Raw genomic sequence first — 17500 nt, forward strand, 5'->3', positions numbered from 1 at the left:
AGTGCAGCTGAGAAGTTGAGCCAGGGACTACCAGGAACAAATTCATCCAGTGGTCAGAACTTGTCTTGAACCCGGAATCCTTGGATTCTAACCATTGGGATGCACATCCTCCTCTAAATTGCGCAGGAAACCAAGACTCGATCATGCAGGAAATGGTTCTTTACATATTTATCGAATAAGTATGATTTCTTGGCTTTATCTAAGTAGTATGAGATGTGACTTTTTGTGGAACAATCTGACCATGGAGCGTCATTGAAACTTTATGGCTTCATCAAGATCTATCAAGAATGTCTGGAAGGAATGGTTACTGGTAACAATAAAAGTAGGGGAGCCCAACTAAGAAGGTGGTAAGACGACAACTTCACTAAACGATCAGAAATCGAGACACACAAAATCCTAATCTCTGAAGTAAGCAAAGTTTTGTCAGTGCTTAGTCTGCTAAAAGTGGAGATGGTGTTCTATGACACAGAGATAAAAGGAGCTTTTCCTGTTCCAGGGGTGGGAGGAAGGGGGTGAAGGTACCATAGCTAAAACAACCCAAACCTTTACAAAAATGCTAACCTTAAGCCTAAGAATTATCTAAAGCATAGTGTTTAGGCCTGAGGTTAACATTTTTGTCACTTCACCTCCTGCCCCCCCCCCCCCCCCCAAGAATAGTCATGCTGTTGAGTGCATGTGCAAAATAATGAGGCAATGATGCAAAATAAATGCACAATTGATCTCTTCCTCTGTTAAGGCGCTATTACTGAAGTTATTCTCTTTCAATTTGCAGATGTTGGTTAGGTTGCTGCCTTGTTCCATTCTTAATTGATTCGTGCATGGATGTCATCCATACTTGTCCAAACTGCAGAGCACCTCTGGGGAAGTTTAATAGGCTGTGTTGACAAAGAGCCACACCTCCTGTGGTCATCTCAAACGTCCGCTTTTGAAAAAAAAGTTTATTGTCATACTATTTTTGCAAGTCTTAACAACAGCAAATTATCGTTTTCTTTAGGGTTGTTCTCAAGTGTCTACACACATTCAAATAATTTCTGAAATCAAGTCACATGCAAATAAAGACAAGCCAAATTTACCTACATTTCCTTAATGTATGTTGTCACAAAGAAAGAAGTTTTAAAATTTATCCCTCCTCCAAGAGCATTACCATTATCTTGCTAATGGCTTTATAGTATAACAAATTTTCTTCTACAGAGTTAAACCTGAGATAAATCCACATTTTAGTAATTTTTCTAGGTACTAGTAATAAATATAAATTCTGCTGGTATGTACTCTTTGCGGTTGATATTGAATAAACAATCTCTCCTGGCCATTAGAGTTGCCATGTCAAGACTAGGATTTTTCTAGTTGTCTTGTTGATCAAATTGTTGATCAAATTTCAGAGCGCAACTAAATTTGCCCCTCATTTTCAAATTAACTTAACCAAACATATCATCACTATTGAGGTAAGTGTCTGATGCATTTACAGGGAGTCCTCTCTTCATTCTTGCCTTTGTCTTGACTTTCTCCTCTTCTTCTTTCACAGTCTGTTCTTCTCTTTGTGCTTCAAGAATTTCTGCCACTGATACCTCTTTTAGCTTTGAGTTTGCTTCTCTCTCTTCATCCTTTTTAGTAGCAGAAGAACAGTACCAGTTGAGAAGACATTTTACCCAAAAGAACTTCATTTATTTTTAGGATAAAAAAAGCAACTAGCAAACAGTACTAAGGCAACTGTGAAATTTGTTTTTAACAATTTAGGCTGGGAAGATACTCTCATTACCACTGACAGGAGCATGCAAAGAAAATGAAATCCAAATTATCCCAACATAAATAAAAAATGTAATATTTCAATAAGCACAATGTCTTAATGCCTCTTATGTAAAGCAAAAAGGTAATGTGTGCACCAACAGATTTCTCCCCAATTCAGTTCTACAATAAGCTAGCAAGTACAGTCAGAGAGGAAGTGAGATTTTAATGAAGCTTTTAGAGTGCAATTTTTATCCTCTGATTGATTCTTTTCTTACTTTGATTTTACTTGCAAAGCTAACATGTACCATTTTACATTTGTGTATACCCTTTGTCAACTACTGATCAATGTGGTCAACTTCTATAGTGATCACACATGATCAAGCAGTTTCACACATAAAGTTGACCCCTAATTGTCGATTGAAATAACTATTGTCAGTTAATATAACAAAAGTTCCTTGTTGTGACTCGTTACAAATCTTTTCGTTTACATGTTCAACACTGATTCATCCAAGACCAACCTAACTGTGCTTCACTGAAGAATAGACAATTTTATGGCTAATAATGCAAAGTCACAGACCAAAATTTTGGGAAATCTCAAGATCCCTTAATTCACTTACTATCTCTCCCACAAGGACCATGTTTTCTCCCCTGACAAGAAAAATTCCTCTTGGAATATCACCATATTTCTCTCCAACATGAATTCTTTCTATGGTATCTTGAAGCAACAGATTCGCTAAAAAAATTAAATATGGTAATGTTACCTACAATTTTTTCATCAAAACAAACTCAACCTTCATACTACCAGATGAACAACTGCCAAATTCAAGTTATATATTTGCATGTTTCAATGTGCCAGTTAATTCAACCACAGCAACCCAGTAGACTGGTGATCATTGGACAACAATGTTCTTTTATTACTAGGTATCATAAAGCTCTGCTTTAAATTTCAAACAAGTAGGTACACTTACCAAACTGATCAATAGATCTTAAGTATCCTATCAGTGTTCTTCCATCTCTGAGGACAACCATCAGTCTTTCTGAGAAAAATAATCATTATTATATATCTAAATCTCACTGTACATTCTATATTGAACAAACGAATTAATTATTCTCAGAGTGGTAACTATTTAAACTGAACATGATGAATTATTTTTTTAAATGTTTCTCTTTAAAATGGCTAAATTAAGATATTACGATTCTTAAAGAGGACACTCGACTTCCACCATTGCAGCACAGGATCAATACTAGTGGATTAGACCCATAAAAGAGTCTCCACTCTGCTCCTAGAAGTTGTTCTGTGCGTAGTCTGGTGTTTCCCTTTCATTAAACTAACACTTCTTTTGTTCTGCTTGATTTTATTTGCTCCACTGTCTCCTCAATAAGTAAAGCACTAAATATCTTTGAGACTTAGATAGTCAATAGGCCTTATCACGGTTTTCGACGCCATCTTGACGGGTAGGCAAAGCGGTCAGAGATTACAGTGTTTGTACGGGAATCCGATAGCAAATAACTTCTTCCAAAATTGAATTTTACCCAATTTGTGAATCAAAACGTTAAAATACTAGGTAGAAGATTTTATTCACCAAGTTTGAAGGATGTAGCTTTCCTATAAGTCGCTGACCTTTTTTTTTTTAATTTTCCATACATCAGTCTTTAAATTTTTTTCCTGCAAACTGCGTCTAGACGTTTGTCAACCCAGCCAAGTTTACAGACAAATGTGTGGAAAATTCAAAAAATTAACTGAGCGTCTTCTAGCCAAGCTACATCCTTCAAACTTGGTGAACACAATCTTCTACCTAGTATTTTAACGTTGCGATTCCGAAATTGTGAAAAATTCAATTTTGGACGAAGTTATTTGCTATCGGATTCCTATACAAACACTGTAATTTCTGACCGCTTTGCCTACCCTTCAAGATGGCGTCGAAAACCGTGATAAGGCCTATTTTAGTATTATTTTGAATAAAAATACCCGGCAAGGAACAAGCTCACTTATCTTTCCTTTCTGCTGTGAAACTATCGAATAGGGAAGATACCTGTTTACAAGCATTCTTTTTTGTTGTTCAAATGTGCTAACCATTGCAACAAAAGAATCCTTTGTTGCAGCAGCAAATAAGGCTCTAGTTGGCACATTAAGTGACGTAGCCATTCTCTTTCAAAAAAATGTTAACTTCTGGTTTGATAGAACGTACCAGCTCTACTTGAAAGTGCTTCACTACATGCACGCATATTGGTTCTTTAAATCTACTATACAAGACATTTTAAAGGAACATATGTTGGTCCAAAACTTACTATCGATCTCCTTGATGAGACTAGCTGTCCCAGGGAGAAAGCTCATGAATGAAATCAGAAAGAAATTAAACTGAAAGAACTCAGAGTTAACACAACGTTTACAAATGTGCTAGGCCGTTAGAAATTCAGAGCAGTAGACTGGTAACTAGTTACTTAAAATATCGATCATGTGACTGTCAGTTTGTTCCTAGATGCTGTAGGAACTCATGCAGGTCATTATTCCTCTCATCCTCGGAGACCCAGGGGCAGTTGGTGGGGCGGAAAAAAGTCTAAACGGGCGAGGAAAAAAATCAGGCGAAGAAAAGTCGAGAACGAAAATAGGAGCTCCTATTTTCGTTCTTGACTTTTCTTCGCCCGATTTTTTTCCTCGCCGTTTAGACTTTTTCCCGCCCCCACTAACAGTCCCTGGGTCTCCGAGGATGTATTCCTCTGTGTCCCGAAGTATTCTTCGAAATTAAGAAGACAAGTGCTCCATCTAGCAAGGAAACGCACGCTGCACTACGTTGACACATATTACCTATCCAGGCCGCAGGATATGCGTCATGAGTATCCTCTGTCACGTGAAACATCCAAAATCCATGAGGTGACAAACTCCAAAGATCAAGATTTCACACTTGGTATAAAAGCAACCTCTCATTTTCATGAAACTGGTGTCAAGGAGTATTTCTTCTTTCGTCAAAAAATGTCTAGGAAGCAAAGGCAAGGAATTCTGACGAGAAATTCCTTTAGCTTCAGGATGTATAAAGAACCGCTTCAATTTCTTGTGGCTCTTTTCAAGGCACTGGTGTTCGTTTTTGGACACACCATTGCCATCCTTTTAACATTATACATTCTCTTAACACCCTTGTACGGTATTATGGTTGTTTATTTGCTCTGGACTTACTGTTTTGACTTGAAGCGGTCATCGAAAGGCGGCAGAAGATCTGAAACATTTCGGCGGTTGAAGAGTTGGGAATATTTACGTGATTACTTTCCTGTACGACTCATTCGAACAGAAAAGCTTGATCCTGACAGAAACTACATCATGGGATACCATCCGCACGGAATAATGTGCGCAGGAGCTTGGACTAACTTTGCCACCGAAGCAACTGGCTACAGCAGTCTCTTTCCTGGTATCAAAGCACACCTTCTCACCCTAACATGTAAGAGAAAATTGTTTCATTTAAATGTAAGCTTGTACGAATTTGAGGTTTGGGAAGTAGCCATGTCAATGTGTAAAACGCCGTACACATTAAATAGCCTTAAATGTCTTCAGTTTGATTAGGAAATTTTCTCCTTGTTTTTTTTTTCCAGTTTGGTTCAGTTTCCTTTTGTACAAAACCATACAAGCGTATCTTTATTCAGCTGTCCAGTAATTTAATTTGGTCGAAGTGCGAGGTTTTGCGTGAGGATTGCCTGAATGCTGCTGTTGCCTATTTCTGGTTATATCATATGTCGTAGTAAGGCCATGCGAGTTATGAGCTAAAACTGCCCTTAACCAAAGCCAAATATTTCTTTTAGGCTTTAGACTTTAAACTGATTTAACGTGTCTCGCACGTATGACTCTTAAGCCTCACGTATTGTCCGGATAAAGTCTACTTTCTAACATGCTTTTTACTCTTGACAAAATTATTATTGTTTCAGTGGTGTTCAAGTTTCCAATTTTCCGTGACTATTTGATGGCTGCAGGAATCTGTGATGTATCCAAAGAGAGCATCCAACACATTCTGACACAGCAAGGAAACGGAAATGCAGTGATAATTGCTATTGGTGGAGCAGCGGAGTCACTTGATGCTCATCCAGGCTCTTACACTTTGACTCTTAGACACAGGAAAGGATTTGCAAAGATGGCTTTGAGAACAGGGTAAGCAGGACAAAAAGAACATTGCATTGTCTCTAGAAATTCTAAAGCATGAAAAGCCTACATTCCCTTGTGGGGTGGCCATGAACTCTTCTAGGAGCCTTACATTTGCCTTTGTGTGCCAGTTTCACTAATTTTAATTGCCTTGAATTGTTTCTTGCCCAGTTAGGAAGTATTTGCAAGTGCATTTTTTTGTTGATCCAAAAGTTGTTTGTGTCAAACATTTAGGTACATAGGATGAACTTTGGTTTTTACAAGGTTTAAAATACTATTTTATTTTATCTGACACCAGATTGGGATACCAAATAACAGTAACAAGACGTTATCCTGTTTTTTTCCCAAATAGGGCATATCTTGTTCCGGTGTTTTCTTTTGGTGAAAATGATTTATTTAACCAAGTCAGCAATCCAAGAGGTTCACGACTAAGAACTTTTCAAACAAAGTTGATGAAAGTGTTGTCCTTTGCACCCCCATTGTTCTTTGGAAGAGGTTTCTCCCCAAAACTTATTGGTTTTGCACCACACAGGAAACCAATCTCCACTGTAGGTAAGTTAAGTGGAGTTTCCAATTTGATATTTCAAAGGAGGCTCATGAGAAGCACAGGGCTTGACTTAGCTGTTTAAAAAGTGGCCCAAACTTGTTTCAACAATAATTATTTCACGAGAATGTCTTATTGCGTGTACAACAATGTTCAGCAATTTGGTACCCAATTGAAACATCAATAATAGCTTAACAAGATGCATGCCTTACTTTGATATACCGTAATAGGACACCAAAGCAACAGGAGAGTTTTCTAAAAGCACCTTATATTTTGCCTTTAAACACTGATGTCTCAAAAACAATTTCTGTGCCTGCCCCCCTTTCTTAAACATGATTAGCAGGGTAAGATGAAATCCTTTGCAAAGTTAAAACAATAATTTATTCCTGGGAGCAGATCAGAGCCAACCTAAATTTTCCAATTAGCCAAGCCAAGTTACTTGGCTATATTAGTATCACCTAGTGTTTGTCTGTGTCTGTGTTGGTATAAGCAGTTGTTCTCTTTTGATTAAAGTTGGTTGAGATTCAGACAAATGGACTTCTTTAGGTTGTACGTTTTGTTTTCCCATTTCAGACCACGTGATATTACCCCAGGGAACTGGTTCTTTCAAATGTTTTCTTATACATGTGCATATGTATGCATAACTTATGAAAAAACAAAAGGAAAATTCCCTTGGCATACCTGCCAACTCTCCCGGTTTTCCCGGGAGTCCCCAAGTTTTTCATCAAATCTCCCAGTGTCCCGGTTAGAGCACCAAATCTCCCGGGAAATACGTACCGTGGCCTTTTTCAGCATTTGTTCATTAATTTTGTTATCTTAGAGATGTCAAAAAGGAAAATAAAACAAGAACTGGATTCTAGTGCTCTCATTTGAGTTGTTCTGGTTCGGAAAACGTAACACAGAGCAATCAAATTGATATAGGCTATATTTAACAAGTACCGTAATTGGTCAGAAATCAGCCAATCAAATTGCACAATACGTGGTAGAAAGTTGGCGCGGTTATCAGAACAATAACAATTGCTGTTCTAACTGAGAAATGTCGGGAACATTCGGAAGGGTTTCGGGTGATTTTCGGAGAGTATTAAGATATTGTCAAAAATGACATTCTTACAATGCAAAGATTTTTGTTCACTGGGGGTTGGCAGGTATGCCCTGGGAACATCACATGGTTTGAAATGGGAAAGCAAAACAAGCTAAAAAGGTCCATTGCAAGGAGATTAAAAATACTCTGTCCTGATATGTTCAGGTTATGAGTTGACAATCAAACTCTGAACTTGGAAATGCAAAATCATATACATGGTGTCTTTCTCTCCTTGCCAATTACAATTTAGCTTTGCGAAAATGTTTGAGGTGCAAATTGCAACAATGTAAATTAAATTATTCAATATTTCAGTCGGTGCTCCCATCCCAGTAAAGAGAGTGGTACCAAATCCAAGTGCAGCGCAAGTTAACAGACTTCACAAAAAGTATGTCCACGGCCTTGTTAGTCTCTTTGAGGAACACAAGCACAGATATGGATTGCCAAAAAGTGTTAAACTCACAATAGTGTGATAAGACTTGCATCGGGTCTTCTGACACATATTCACCTATCCACACTTCTTTCCCATACACAGCTTCAACATCATTTGTAAGTTTCATCCTAAATCAAGAAAATCATTATTTTAATCAGAAGGATTTATGTATATTTTAAGATAATTTATCTTCATCTTGTAACACACTTTCTATGAGTGAAGGGTATAATAGATTCATGAACCCTTCAAGTTCAAAGTCAAAAGTATTTTTGAGTAAAAACATGTGGTATATAATGTTTCCTACTCTTATTCAAACTTAAGGCAAAGTTTGTATTTAATTGTTTTATTTCTAATGCCGTAGGTAAAAAAATATTTTGTTACAATTTTTTTTATGTGATATCAAAGAGGATTCTGGTTGCCTTTAGTTCAAAGATAATATATTCAAATAATTTATCGATTCAAATGTGGCTGTACATTTATTTATAAAGAAGGAGCAAGAAGAAATAAAAAGACTTAAAATTTGTGAGCAGGTTGTTCAATACGATTTTCCATGTTCCCCTGCCATAGGGTCTTTCATGAAGAAGGGGATATAACCAAAACAGTTCCGTTTTTCGTTCCCCTCAGACACCTTTACTCCAACTGTTAGCGGTAATCAGCAAATGAAAATTCACAACGCTGAACGTAATCCATTATCTCGTTCAGCTTGAGTGATTTACGGTCGCGGTAAAACGAAATACGAAACCACTGTTTGGAATTTGAACTTCAGACTCAGTGTGTTTATGAAAAGCGCCGTATGTTTGTGTATTTCCCCAAACACCTAGCCCCTCCCTTACTGCTAAATCGCGTCACGTCAACGGAAAGACATAATCCACGTGATCATATTGTAGTACGATCAAATATTATGAGCTGGTACCTCGATCTTCTACCCTCATTTTTCCTGATCAAAAATAATAGTTACTCAAAGCAAAATGACTTTGGTTGAGTTTGCACCGATTCGGATTCCCCTCCATCGCCGATTGGAGACGGCAGCAGTCGCCCTCTATTACTACTCATTTTTCTTTGGTGCTCTAATTGGCACATTGACAATCCTTGGACTGTTTTTTACGTCCTACTATCCTATAGCTATTCTCTATATAACATGGGCCTATCTCATTGATGGAAAGACACCAGAGCACGGAGGACGAAGATCGAACTATATTAGAAGACTACGAGTGTGGAAGTATTTTCGCGATTATTTCCCGATAACTTTGATCAAAACAGCGGAACTTGATCCGAGCAAAAATTACGTGTTTGGCTACCATCCCCATGGAATTCTTTGCGCGGGGGCTTTTTGCAATTTCGCAACCGAAGCTACGGATTTTAGCAGTGTCTTTCCAGGGATCACTCCACATTTGGTGCCTCTTATGGGTAAGTAAAAGCCAAAACATGTATCAGGGCATTAATTCGTGATAGTATTGGTGTTGGCTAATATTAAACGCCATTCTTTATCTAAACATCTGTGAACGCATTGAAGCGTTGCAAATGGCGTTTAATCGGACTGAGTATAAAGGCGGACTGCGGACTGGGTATAAAAGGAGGACCAGGTATAAAACGTGGACTGCGGACTAGGTATGAAACAATGACTGAGTTACAGAACAAAACTAGGATTGTACTGGCCCAGATACTGATTTTTTTTTTTAAAAGCTGCTATTCATATGGGACCTGTACAGCAACCTATATTTGTTATTCATAGGAGAGTCTTCTTAGAATGATTATTACAGGTTCAGTTACACTCGGAAAGTCTTACCTCAACTTTAATTCATTTATATACAGTTCAGCTATCAAACAATGACAATGATGCCTGTTTAATTTCACAAAATACAATGTACTTCCTTGGTTGGATGTCTCCGGCCATCTGACATGACCTGCCTTGTGTTTTGAAGATTTATGCAGCTATCAATGTTAAGTCCCAGGAAGGGGGGAGGAAGGGGGGGGGGGGGTTAGGGCTGGGCAAGGGGTGGGGATTTTGACATTTTCTGAAAAAATGAGTCAAATTCCCCACCCACGTGACAACATAATTGGTCAAAAGTATCAAAAGCCCCCACACTGGGGCGAGTAAAGGTGGCCAAAATAATACCCTTTAGACCTTGCTGCACACAATAAGAGTGCAATGTATGTACCACTCATCTTTCGTTTAGCCACCTCTCACAAATGTGGGAAGTTTATTTGAATGCCTTCCGGGTATTCCAAGATGGCGGAGTTATTTTTAGGCAACCTCGTTGCCAGCGCCTTTCCCTCACTACCTGGGGAAGAAAAAGCCTTGGGAACAAGGTTGATTTCCAAGCCCTCTTCATCATCCAAGATGGTGGCCATGTCAAATTCCCCGCCCTGGGAATATGTCGTACAGTCAAAATCCGTACTCTGGGGACAGACCTCACAGTCAAAGTCCCGTAGCCCGACCCCCACCTCCCCCTCCCTGGGGCTTAACATTGATAGGTGCATTAAGTTTAAGCACCCATTTCAAATAGCACTGATAAACAGTATTAAGTCTAAGAACCCATTTTAAAATGGTTGGCTTTCAATAACTGGGTGGCTATGTCGTTCAAAGTTAGAGGTCCAGGTCAGCAGTCCACCTCTTATACTGAACTGTTTCCTAATCCTTCCTACGATTAGAGATGGCTTCCTCTCAGGCTGTCAAAATGTCAGTCACTGCCAACAGTCCTTCTCAGGACCACTTTCAATCCATAGAGGTATTCCCCTGTTGATAAGGTTTTCCAAAGTGTGTCACCCAAGTAGTTGTTAATGGTGTGCTGCTCGCACCGCCTTTGAAAAATTGTACTTTTTTACAGGGGACTTGGGAAGTAGGACACTTGTCTTTTTGATGACTGCAGCAAATCATCCCTTTGTTTTCAGTGGCAGGCTAATAATAATTATTATTATTTCAAGTGAAATAATGGTGGCCTATAAAAAGTAGCTAAATGCAGGCAGTGCTTATTTTACTTTGTATATGTTCTTAAGGCTTTATCTTTTGAAATCGCTGACCCCCAGAAATTAAAGATGTTCACGGATGATTCAACAATATTAGTTACTGGCAGAACTTTAGAATATGTGAATCAGCAGTTGGCAAATTGTTTAAAACCCATTCCATTATGGATAGGAAACCAGATTGTTGCAAAAACGGAATCCATGGTTATCTCCACTAGACCCAAATTGGCATGTTTGCAAGTCAAACAATCCAGATCACTCACAATGGAACAGCGATAAAAAGTGTAGACAGTCACAAACTTCTTGGTCTCGTACTTGATGAACAGCTGAATTGGAATTCACACACTGACAAAGTCTGTAGTAAAGTTCTGAAACGAATTAATCTCCTAAAAGCTATCAAAACCTATTTACCTCAATGCGTGAGGCAGTCATTTTACAAGTCCCTAATCCAACCTATTATTGATTATGCATGTGTTATCTGGGGTGTGACATCACAGCACAACTTAGACCAGATCCTTAGATTACAGAAATACATGGCAAGAGTCATTCTTAATTTCAAGCGTCCCCAGGATGTCCCATCATCTGAGCTGTTCTCCAAATTAAACTGGATGACTATAAACCAACGTATAGATTACTTTATGTCTATATGATGTATAAAACCATTAATAAATCTAGCCCTAATTATCTACATAATAGGTTTGAGTATGTTGAAGATAAACACCAAATTACATGTAACACACAATTTGCCGCAAATAGAAACCTGTTTATACCTAAGCTTTCTTCTAAGACAGGACAAAGGTCTTTCCAGTACAGGAGAGTACATGCTTGGAACGGTTTATCTGGGGACGCTAGATACTATAGCCTAGAAAAGTTAAAAAAATATGTGGCCGGAATTTGTAATTAATATATTCTATAGAATATTCTAGTGAATAAGGGTGCAATCCATGTGGACAAAAATTCTGGTTCGGATTTCCTAAATTTCCAACCGTCAAATGGAACAAAAAGTTCCCAGTAATTGTGGTATTTTGGGAAAAATGGTCAACTTCAAGAGGTTGACCAAAATTTTTGAAATGAATGTTCTGGAAAAGACTGTTCCATTTGATTCTAGACCGAAAAATTTGGAATTTTTGCCCCAATGGATAATGCCCCTTGTCTCTATATGGAAATTTCCATTAAATTTTTGTGCAGAAATTTCAGTGTCACTTGGAAGGTTATTTTGTACAGTGTCAGACTCTCTGTAAGTCCACTATTACACAGATGAGAACTTTTCTTTGTTGAAGTGAGAAAAAGGAGTGTGTGGAGCTTGAAGTCTCCATAAAGGAAAAGAAGAATACTTTGATCTAGGCAATCTTCCTTCTGCAGTGTATTAAGTGAGCAGTCTTTACCATCAGGGCATCAGATAACGCACCAACAATCAAAAAGTAATGTTAAGAAACATGTAAAAACAGCATGATTTAACCTAAATAAAACCCCTTTTTTTCCCTGTATTAATTTTATTTTGAAGCTTTGTTCAAGCCTCCACTATTCCGTGACTATATTATGAGTAGTGGCATGTGTGATGTCTCTCGTGAGAGCTGTGAGTTCATTTTGAGCAAGAAAGGACCTGGTAATTCAGTTGTAATTGTGGTGGGAGGTGCTGAGGAAGCATTTGATGCTCACCCTGGTAACTACTCAATTATTCTGAAACCTCGGAAAGGATTTGTAAAGTTGGCTCTAAGAACTGGGTAAGTAATAAATTGATACATATTATAAAATTTGATTTTTTTACGAGAGGTAGTTTCTCACTTCAATAAAGTGAGTTTTAAGCAAGGCCAAACCCAGGACAGGTTTAGGGTTAGGGTTAGCCCTAACCCTAACCTCAAAGGTTAGCATTATGCTTCAAACTACAGGGTGCAGTTCTTTATGATACTGTTAATTAGTTCACTTGTGATTGGTGTGTCTGAGGTATGGTGGAGACAACAAGAAAGGCTTATGAGTGCCTCTCTGACCTTTTTAGTTCTCTGAAAGCTTTCTGAGCGAATTCTGTTGCTGTTAATTTATGCATAAATTAAAGAATAAACCAACAGCTTTCTAGCATTGTCAGCACTTTTAGCATTTCTGCAAATAATTTAAGAGGACAGTGTAGTTAACATGCAACAACATGCTAAACAAGATTACAGGTGAATGACTTTTGTATAACTGAATTTGATCATGTAGTATTGCTAGTTATGTTTTGAAGAGCTGTTTTCAACTGTCAAACAATCTTTTTAAACTTGCAGTGGGTGGTTGTCATAATATAACAATTCAAAATATTGAAAACAATGCACAAGGTCCTCGGATGCATGCAAAGGACCTGTGAAATTTTCACAATTTACCCTAGTACTGTCATTGTAATCCAACATTCAAAATATTGTTGGCTTTTTTGGACCTCTTTACAAATTTATCCCTATTTATCTCGTTTTGCTCGAAGAGCTTCCCTTGTTCCAGTCTTCGCATTTGGAGAAATTGACCTATTTAAACAAGTCAGTAATCCCAGAGGATCTTGGCTGCGTGATATTCAACAAAAAATTCAAAGAAAAGTTGCATTTGCTCCAGTACTTTTTCATGGACGTGGAGTTTTTCAGTACACTTTTGGATTATTGCCATACAGGAAACCAGTTAATGTTGTCGGTAAGTGCATTGACATTGCTTAAACTATTTTTTTAAGTCATTAGAGTGGCCATTACCGGTATCTTGACAGCCTTTCAGTGAAGATTTATCACCACAGGCCAACTAATTTCGGATATGCATTACTAGTAATGAATTTGTAACTCTTAACTCTTTGTCTAGATATGACACACATAGTAATAATTATAAATAATAACTCAGAGGTTAGGGTGTGGATGAAGGCTGTGGTGGAGGAGAAAGACTTGGAAGAGATGGGAGGAGAGGGTTGGCAAGGGCGTCTGATGACTGAGAGATGGGAAGACAAAGAGACTGGAGACGAGTGTTTCTGCTGGATCAGTCATTCAGTGAGTGAAAAACAGTACCCACACATACTATCTCAGCCATGCAAGAGCTGTACCAACAGATGCTACCGACAAAAGTTTACCATCGAGAGAAGACCGATCTTGAAACTGACCCGGGTGTGCTGTGTCACCTATGTGGTAAGCAACCAGAGACACAGGCCCACATTCTCGCTGGATGTAGTGCTTTGGCACAAACGAAATAGCTAGTGCGTCACAACGCTGCCTTGAAGGTTATCTTCTTCGAGCTGTTGAGAGAGGCTGATCTTGTTGACATGGTGCCACCATGGTATTCGCCTGCAAAATCCAAGGCTCTTTACGAGAACGAGAAAGCTAAAGCTTACTGGGACGTCCCCCTGTATGTGGAGAGTACAGGAGTACGGTGTAACAGAATAGAAAAATAATGCAAGGTTCGTATACAAGGAGGAGAAGAGGATTGTTTTGTTAGAGATGAGTTGCCCATGGATTTTAAATAGGGATTTGAAGGACAAGAAGACAGCACTGAAATATGCTCCCCTGCGGTACGAGCTTAGCAAGCAGTTGCCAGGGTACAGTGTGCAGCAACACAATATTGTGGAGGATGCCTTAGGAGGATGCTCTGCAAGTGTGAGATCTAATATCAAGCAGCTGTTTGGCAGTAGAGGAGACTGTGTCCGGAGGCGAGTCTAAAAGGCAGTGGTATCAGGAACCCTTAATATCGCAAGGAACTTTAAAATTGCAACAAGATAGAACACCCCAGAGATATGGATAATAGTTTATTAATAGATTTCGCTAGGATACGACTTTTTATATAATGGTTTTAGGTCAATAAATTTCCCTAGAATGCAACTTTTTACATTATACTTTTTTTAGGTTTTTAGTTTTGTTTATTCCTAATAAGAATCAATATTTCAGAAGAGATTGGTTCTTAGGTTACGCTTTGGTGCCCTATGTCTTAGTATTTTAAATCAGCATTCAGAAGTGTATACTGCAATAATAATGAAGTATTGTAACTTTAATAAGACTCATGGTTGAAAACTTTGGAATGGTTTCCTTAAGTTTTAAAGACCTCTTTGTAACGATCCTTTGCAAATATCATACCCACCAAGTTTATAAAATTGTGCATAATTTTAAACTAAATTGGTTAAATACATGTTTTTGTCTGGTACATTTCAAATACATTCTTGCATTTTTCACTCCCTGAGAAAGACTTTACTCAATTGTTTATGTACACTATACTTTCCTCTTGCAGTTGGGGAGCCTATTCCTGTGACGAAAGTGGAAAACCCAACTCCTGAGCAACTAGACAACCTCCACTCTGCTTATATTGAAGAGCTCAAGAAATTGTTTGAAGAGCATAAAGCCAAGTACAATGTCCCTGAATCAACGGAACTTCTTATTTACTGATTAAACAGTCTGTTGGTAGATGTTGTTTTTAATGGAGGCCAGTTTATTTTCCCCCATTTTAAATGCCCAACAGCTTGTGTCTGCCTGATATCCTTGAGACTGATTGTATGCAGCTATATTAAAATCGTAATTAACCCTGGTTAATTTAGTTGCTTGGTGTCTCTGGGTACTGTCACCATACTTGTCATGGTTTGCTTCAAGCAACCTCCTGATTCCTCTACATACTACTAGTTGGTAATCATTAGGGCTTGTTACTTCCTACACATGAATGGGTGTGCCAACTGTAAAAAAACTTAAGTATAAATAATTTATTTTATCACTTGAGGGATTAATATGCTGATTGACCTCATCTACGGTAATTATGCAGAAAGACAATAAACGTTTTAATGATTTTAGGATTTTAAATGAGAAAAACACTTTAATTTAGTGAGTTCTGTAGTTTTAGCTCAATCCTGCCATCACTGCCTGTGCAGTAATTTTTTTTCCAAGTTTGAGACATATAGCCATCATTGGAGTTGTAATGTTCTTCTGTGGTTGTTTAACCAAAGCCAGAGAAAATTCTTCAATAAAATGAGATACCTTCCCCCAAAGTTTGATTTTTCCAATGGGAAATGGCTAGTGTTATTGCACATGATTATTATTAATCACAGTAAAATACACCTATTCCTCTCAGAGGGATGAATGAAAAAGGTATCTTCCAGTGATACATAAAAATGATAGAGTTAGGTCAATGTGTGAGCCAGCGAGCCAAGCAAGTCATGCAAGCCATGGTTGCGGGTCATGCGAGCCATCATGGCTGTGAGCCATGCAAGTCAACATGCGAGTCACACAGTTATTGAAAGCTAACCGTTTTAAAATGGGTGCTTAGACTTAAAAGCGAAATTTGCATGGCTCGCTGGCTCAACACAAATACTATTATGTTCTACTGCATTATTATTTAAGGTAGCCTCAAAACTACTTTGTGATTTAGGATTGACATTTACAAACTACAGAAACCCATAAGGGTTGAAACGTGTAACGGCCCCTTGTGTGCTGGGAAACAAGCTTCTGAATATTCAATTTGCGAAGTACCATATTTGGAACAACTAGAGCGAGGGGTTTCCAAATATGGTACTTTTCACTGAAACATTCAACCAATCTGTTCGCACTGAATATTCGGAAGCTGTGAACGTGCGTTACACGTTTCATCCCTTATGGGTTTCTGCAAACTACTAATAATCTTCTTTTAAGATAGGTGACAATAAAACTGTTTCATGGACCAAACAGAGAAACATGGCACTTGAACAACAAGAAATAACAGTCATAATTTGTGTTTGGATAGTTCTTTTTCTGTCATGCTATTACACTTCCTCCATTATTGGCATGCAAATGGACAGCACTAAAAGCGAGAATCCAGAATCCGGAATCTGGAAACCAAAATTATCCACAATTCTTGAAAATTACAATAACTCATCCACTGGATACCGTAACTCAATTTGTTTTGCTAGTGTTTATCTGCTGGATGGTGATTTATCCGGTTGTTATCCACCTTTTGAACAATCAAGGCCTGGTTTCTTGTGCATCTTGATTATCATTAAGTCTTCTAATTGAAAATCCCCCTAAACAAATGATCGTAATCCAAATTGGTTTATTGTAAATGGTCAAGGTTACGTAAAAGTAATGATTCCAAGTTGGAGTGAGGCCTAACACTACTGTGAGGTTTTTATACCCAATCAGAGATCAACCCAAGTATTGGAATGAGGACAGAGAAAAACTCTGACCAGGGTGGGATTTGAACCCACGACCTTCGGAATTGATCACCGTTGCTCTACCGACTGAGCTACAAGGCCAGAACGGGAGCAGGCCATGGGTATGTGACAACAACTAACGATTATGTAAAAGTAATAATGTTTGAAATTTATTAAATAAACAAAGTTGTGTTTTGTTGTCTTTCCTTCCTTTGATTTTGTTCGAGTAAGAGTCCATTACCCAAGAGTGAGAATTTGGTATCAGGTTTTTCCCCATCAGCATCAGAAAAGTGTCTATTTTTAAACCAAGTCTTCCCAGAAATAAACAATAGACCAAATTAGCTGAATCAAACCCTTTGGGAATAAAACGTTTTGTTCCACGTATTTGCATCATGATTTAAATGTAAATGCTATATTATAATGCAAATGCAACACACAAAGAATATTAACCCCAGGAGATTTGAATTGGGTACAACATGAGTTAGCCGATTTGGTCTTTTGTTTACTTAGAACTCAGTGGCAAAGCTTGGTTTAAA

General features: G+C 38.1%; 3 protein-coding genes across 3 annotated transcripts in view; 2 read left to right on the forward strand and 1 right to left on the reverse strand.

Moving 5' to 3' along the window:
• LOC137982195 (U6 snRNA-associated Sm-like protein LSm1) overlaps positions 1–4156 on the reverse strand; it is a 4400-nt gene extending 244 nt beyond the window's left edge. The window contains exons 1-4 of the mRNA XM_068829263.1: positions 4015–4156; positions 2694–2762; positions 2343–2458; positions 1–1601 (exon numbers count right to left, since the gene is read on the reverse strand). The exon at positions 1–1601 is cut by the window's left edge and continues 244 nt beyond it. Coding sequence (XP_068685364.1) covers positions 1416–1601; positions 2343–2458; positions 2694–2762; positions 4015–4060 — 417 coding nt within the window. The 5' untranslated portion in view covers positions 4061–4156 and the 3' untranslated portion in view covers positions 1–1415. The remainder of the gene's footprint in view (positions 1602–2342; positions 2459–2693; positions 2763–4014) is intronic.
• Positions 4157–4402: 246 nt separating this feature from the next.
• Positions 4403–8426, forward strand: LOC137982194 (2-acylglycerol O-acyltransferase 2-A-like). The gene is made up of 4 exons (XM_068829262.1): positions 4403–5156; positions 5638–5857; positions 6201–6400; positions 7786–8426. The coding sequence occupies exons 1-4, from the start codon at positions 4550–4552 to the stop codon at positions 7941–7943; spliced, it is 1185 nt and encodes a 394-aa protein (XP_068685363.1). The 5' UTR covers positions 4403–4549; the 3' UTR covers positions 7944–8426.
• A 352-nt stretch (positions 8427–8778) lies between these two features.
• LOC137982193 (2-acylglycerol O-acyltransferase 1-like) lies at positions 8779–17156 on the forward strand. The gene is made up of 4 exons (XM_068829261.1): positions 8779–9310; positions 12372–12591; positions 13317–13516; positions 15083–17156. The coding sequence occupies exons 1-4, from the start codon at positions 8872–8874 to the stop codon at positions 15235–15237; spliced, it is 1014 nt and encodes a 337-aa protein (XP_068685362.1). The 5' UTR covers positions 8779–8871; the 3' UTR covers positions 15238–17156.
• The last annotated feature ends 344 nt before the right edge of the window (positions 17157–17500 follow it).

The sequence above is a fragment of the Montipora foliosa genome, chromosome 13 (genome assembly GCF_036669935.1).
Source record: "Montipora foliosa isolate CH-2021 chromosome 13, ASM3666993v2, whole genome shotgun sequence".
Classification (NCBI taxonomy): domain Eukaryota; kingdom Metazoa; phylum Cnidaria; class Anthozoa; order Scleractinia; family Acroporidae; genus Montipora; species Montipora foliosa.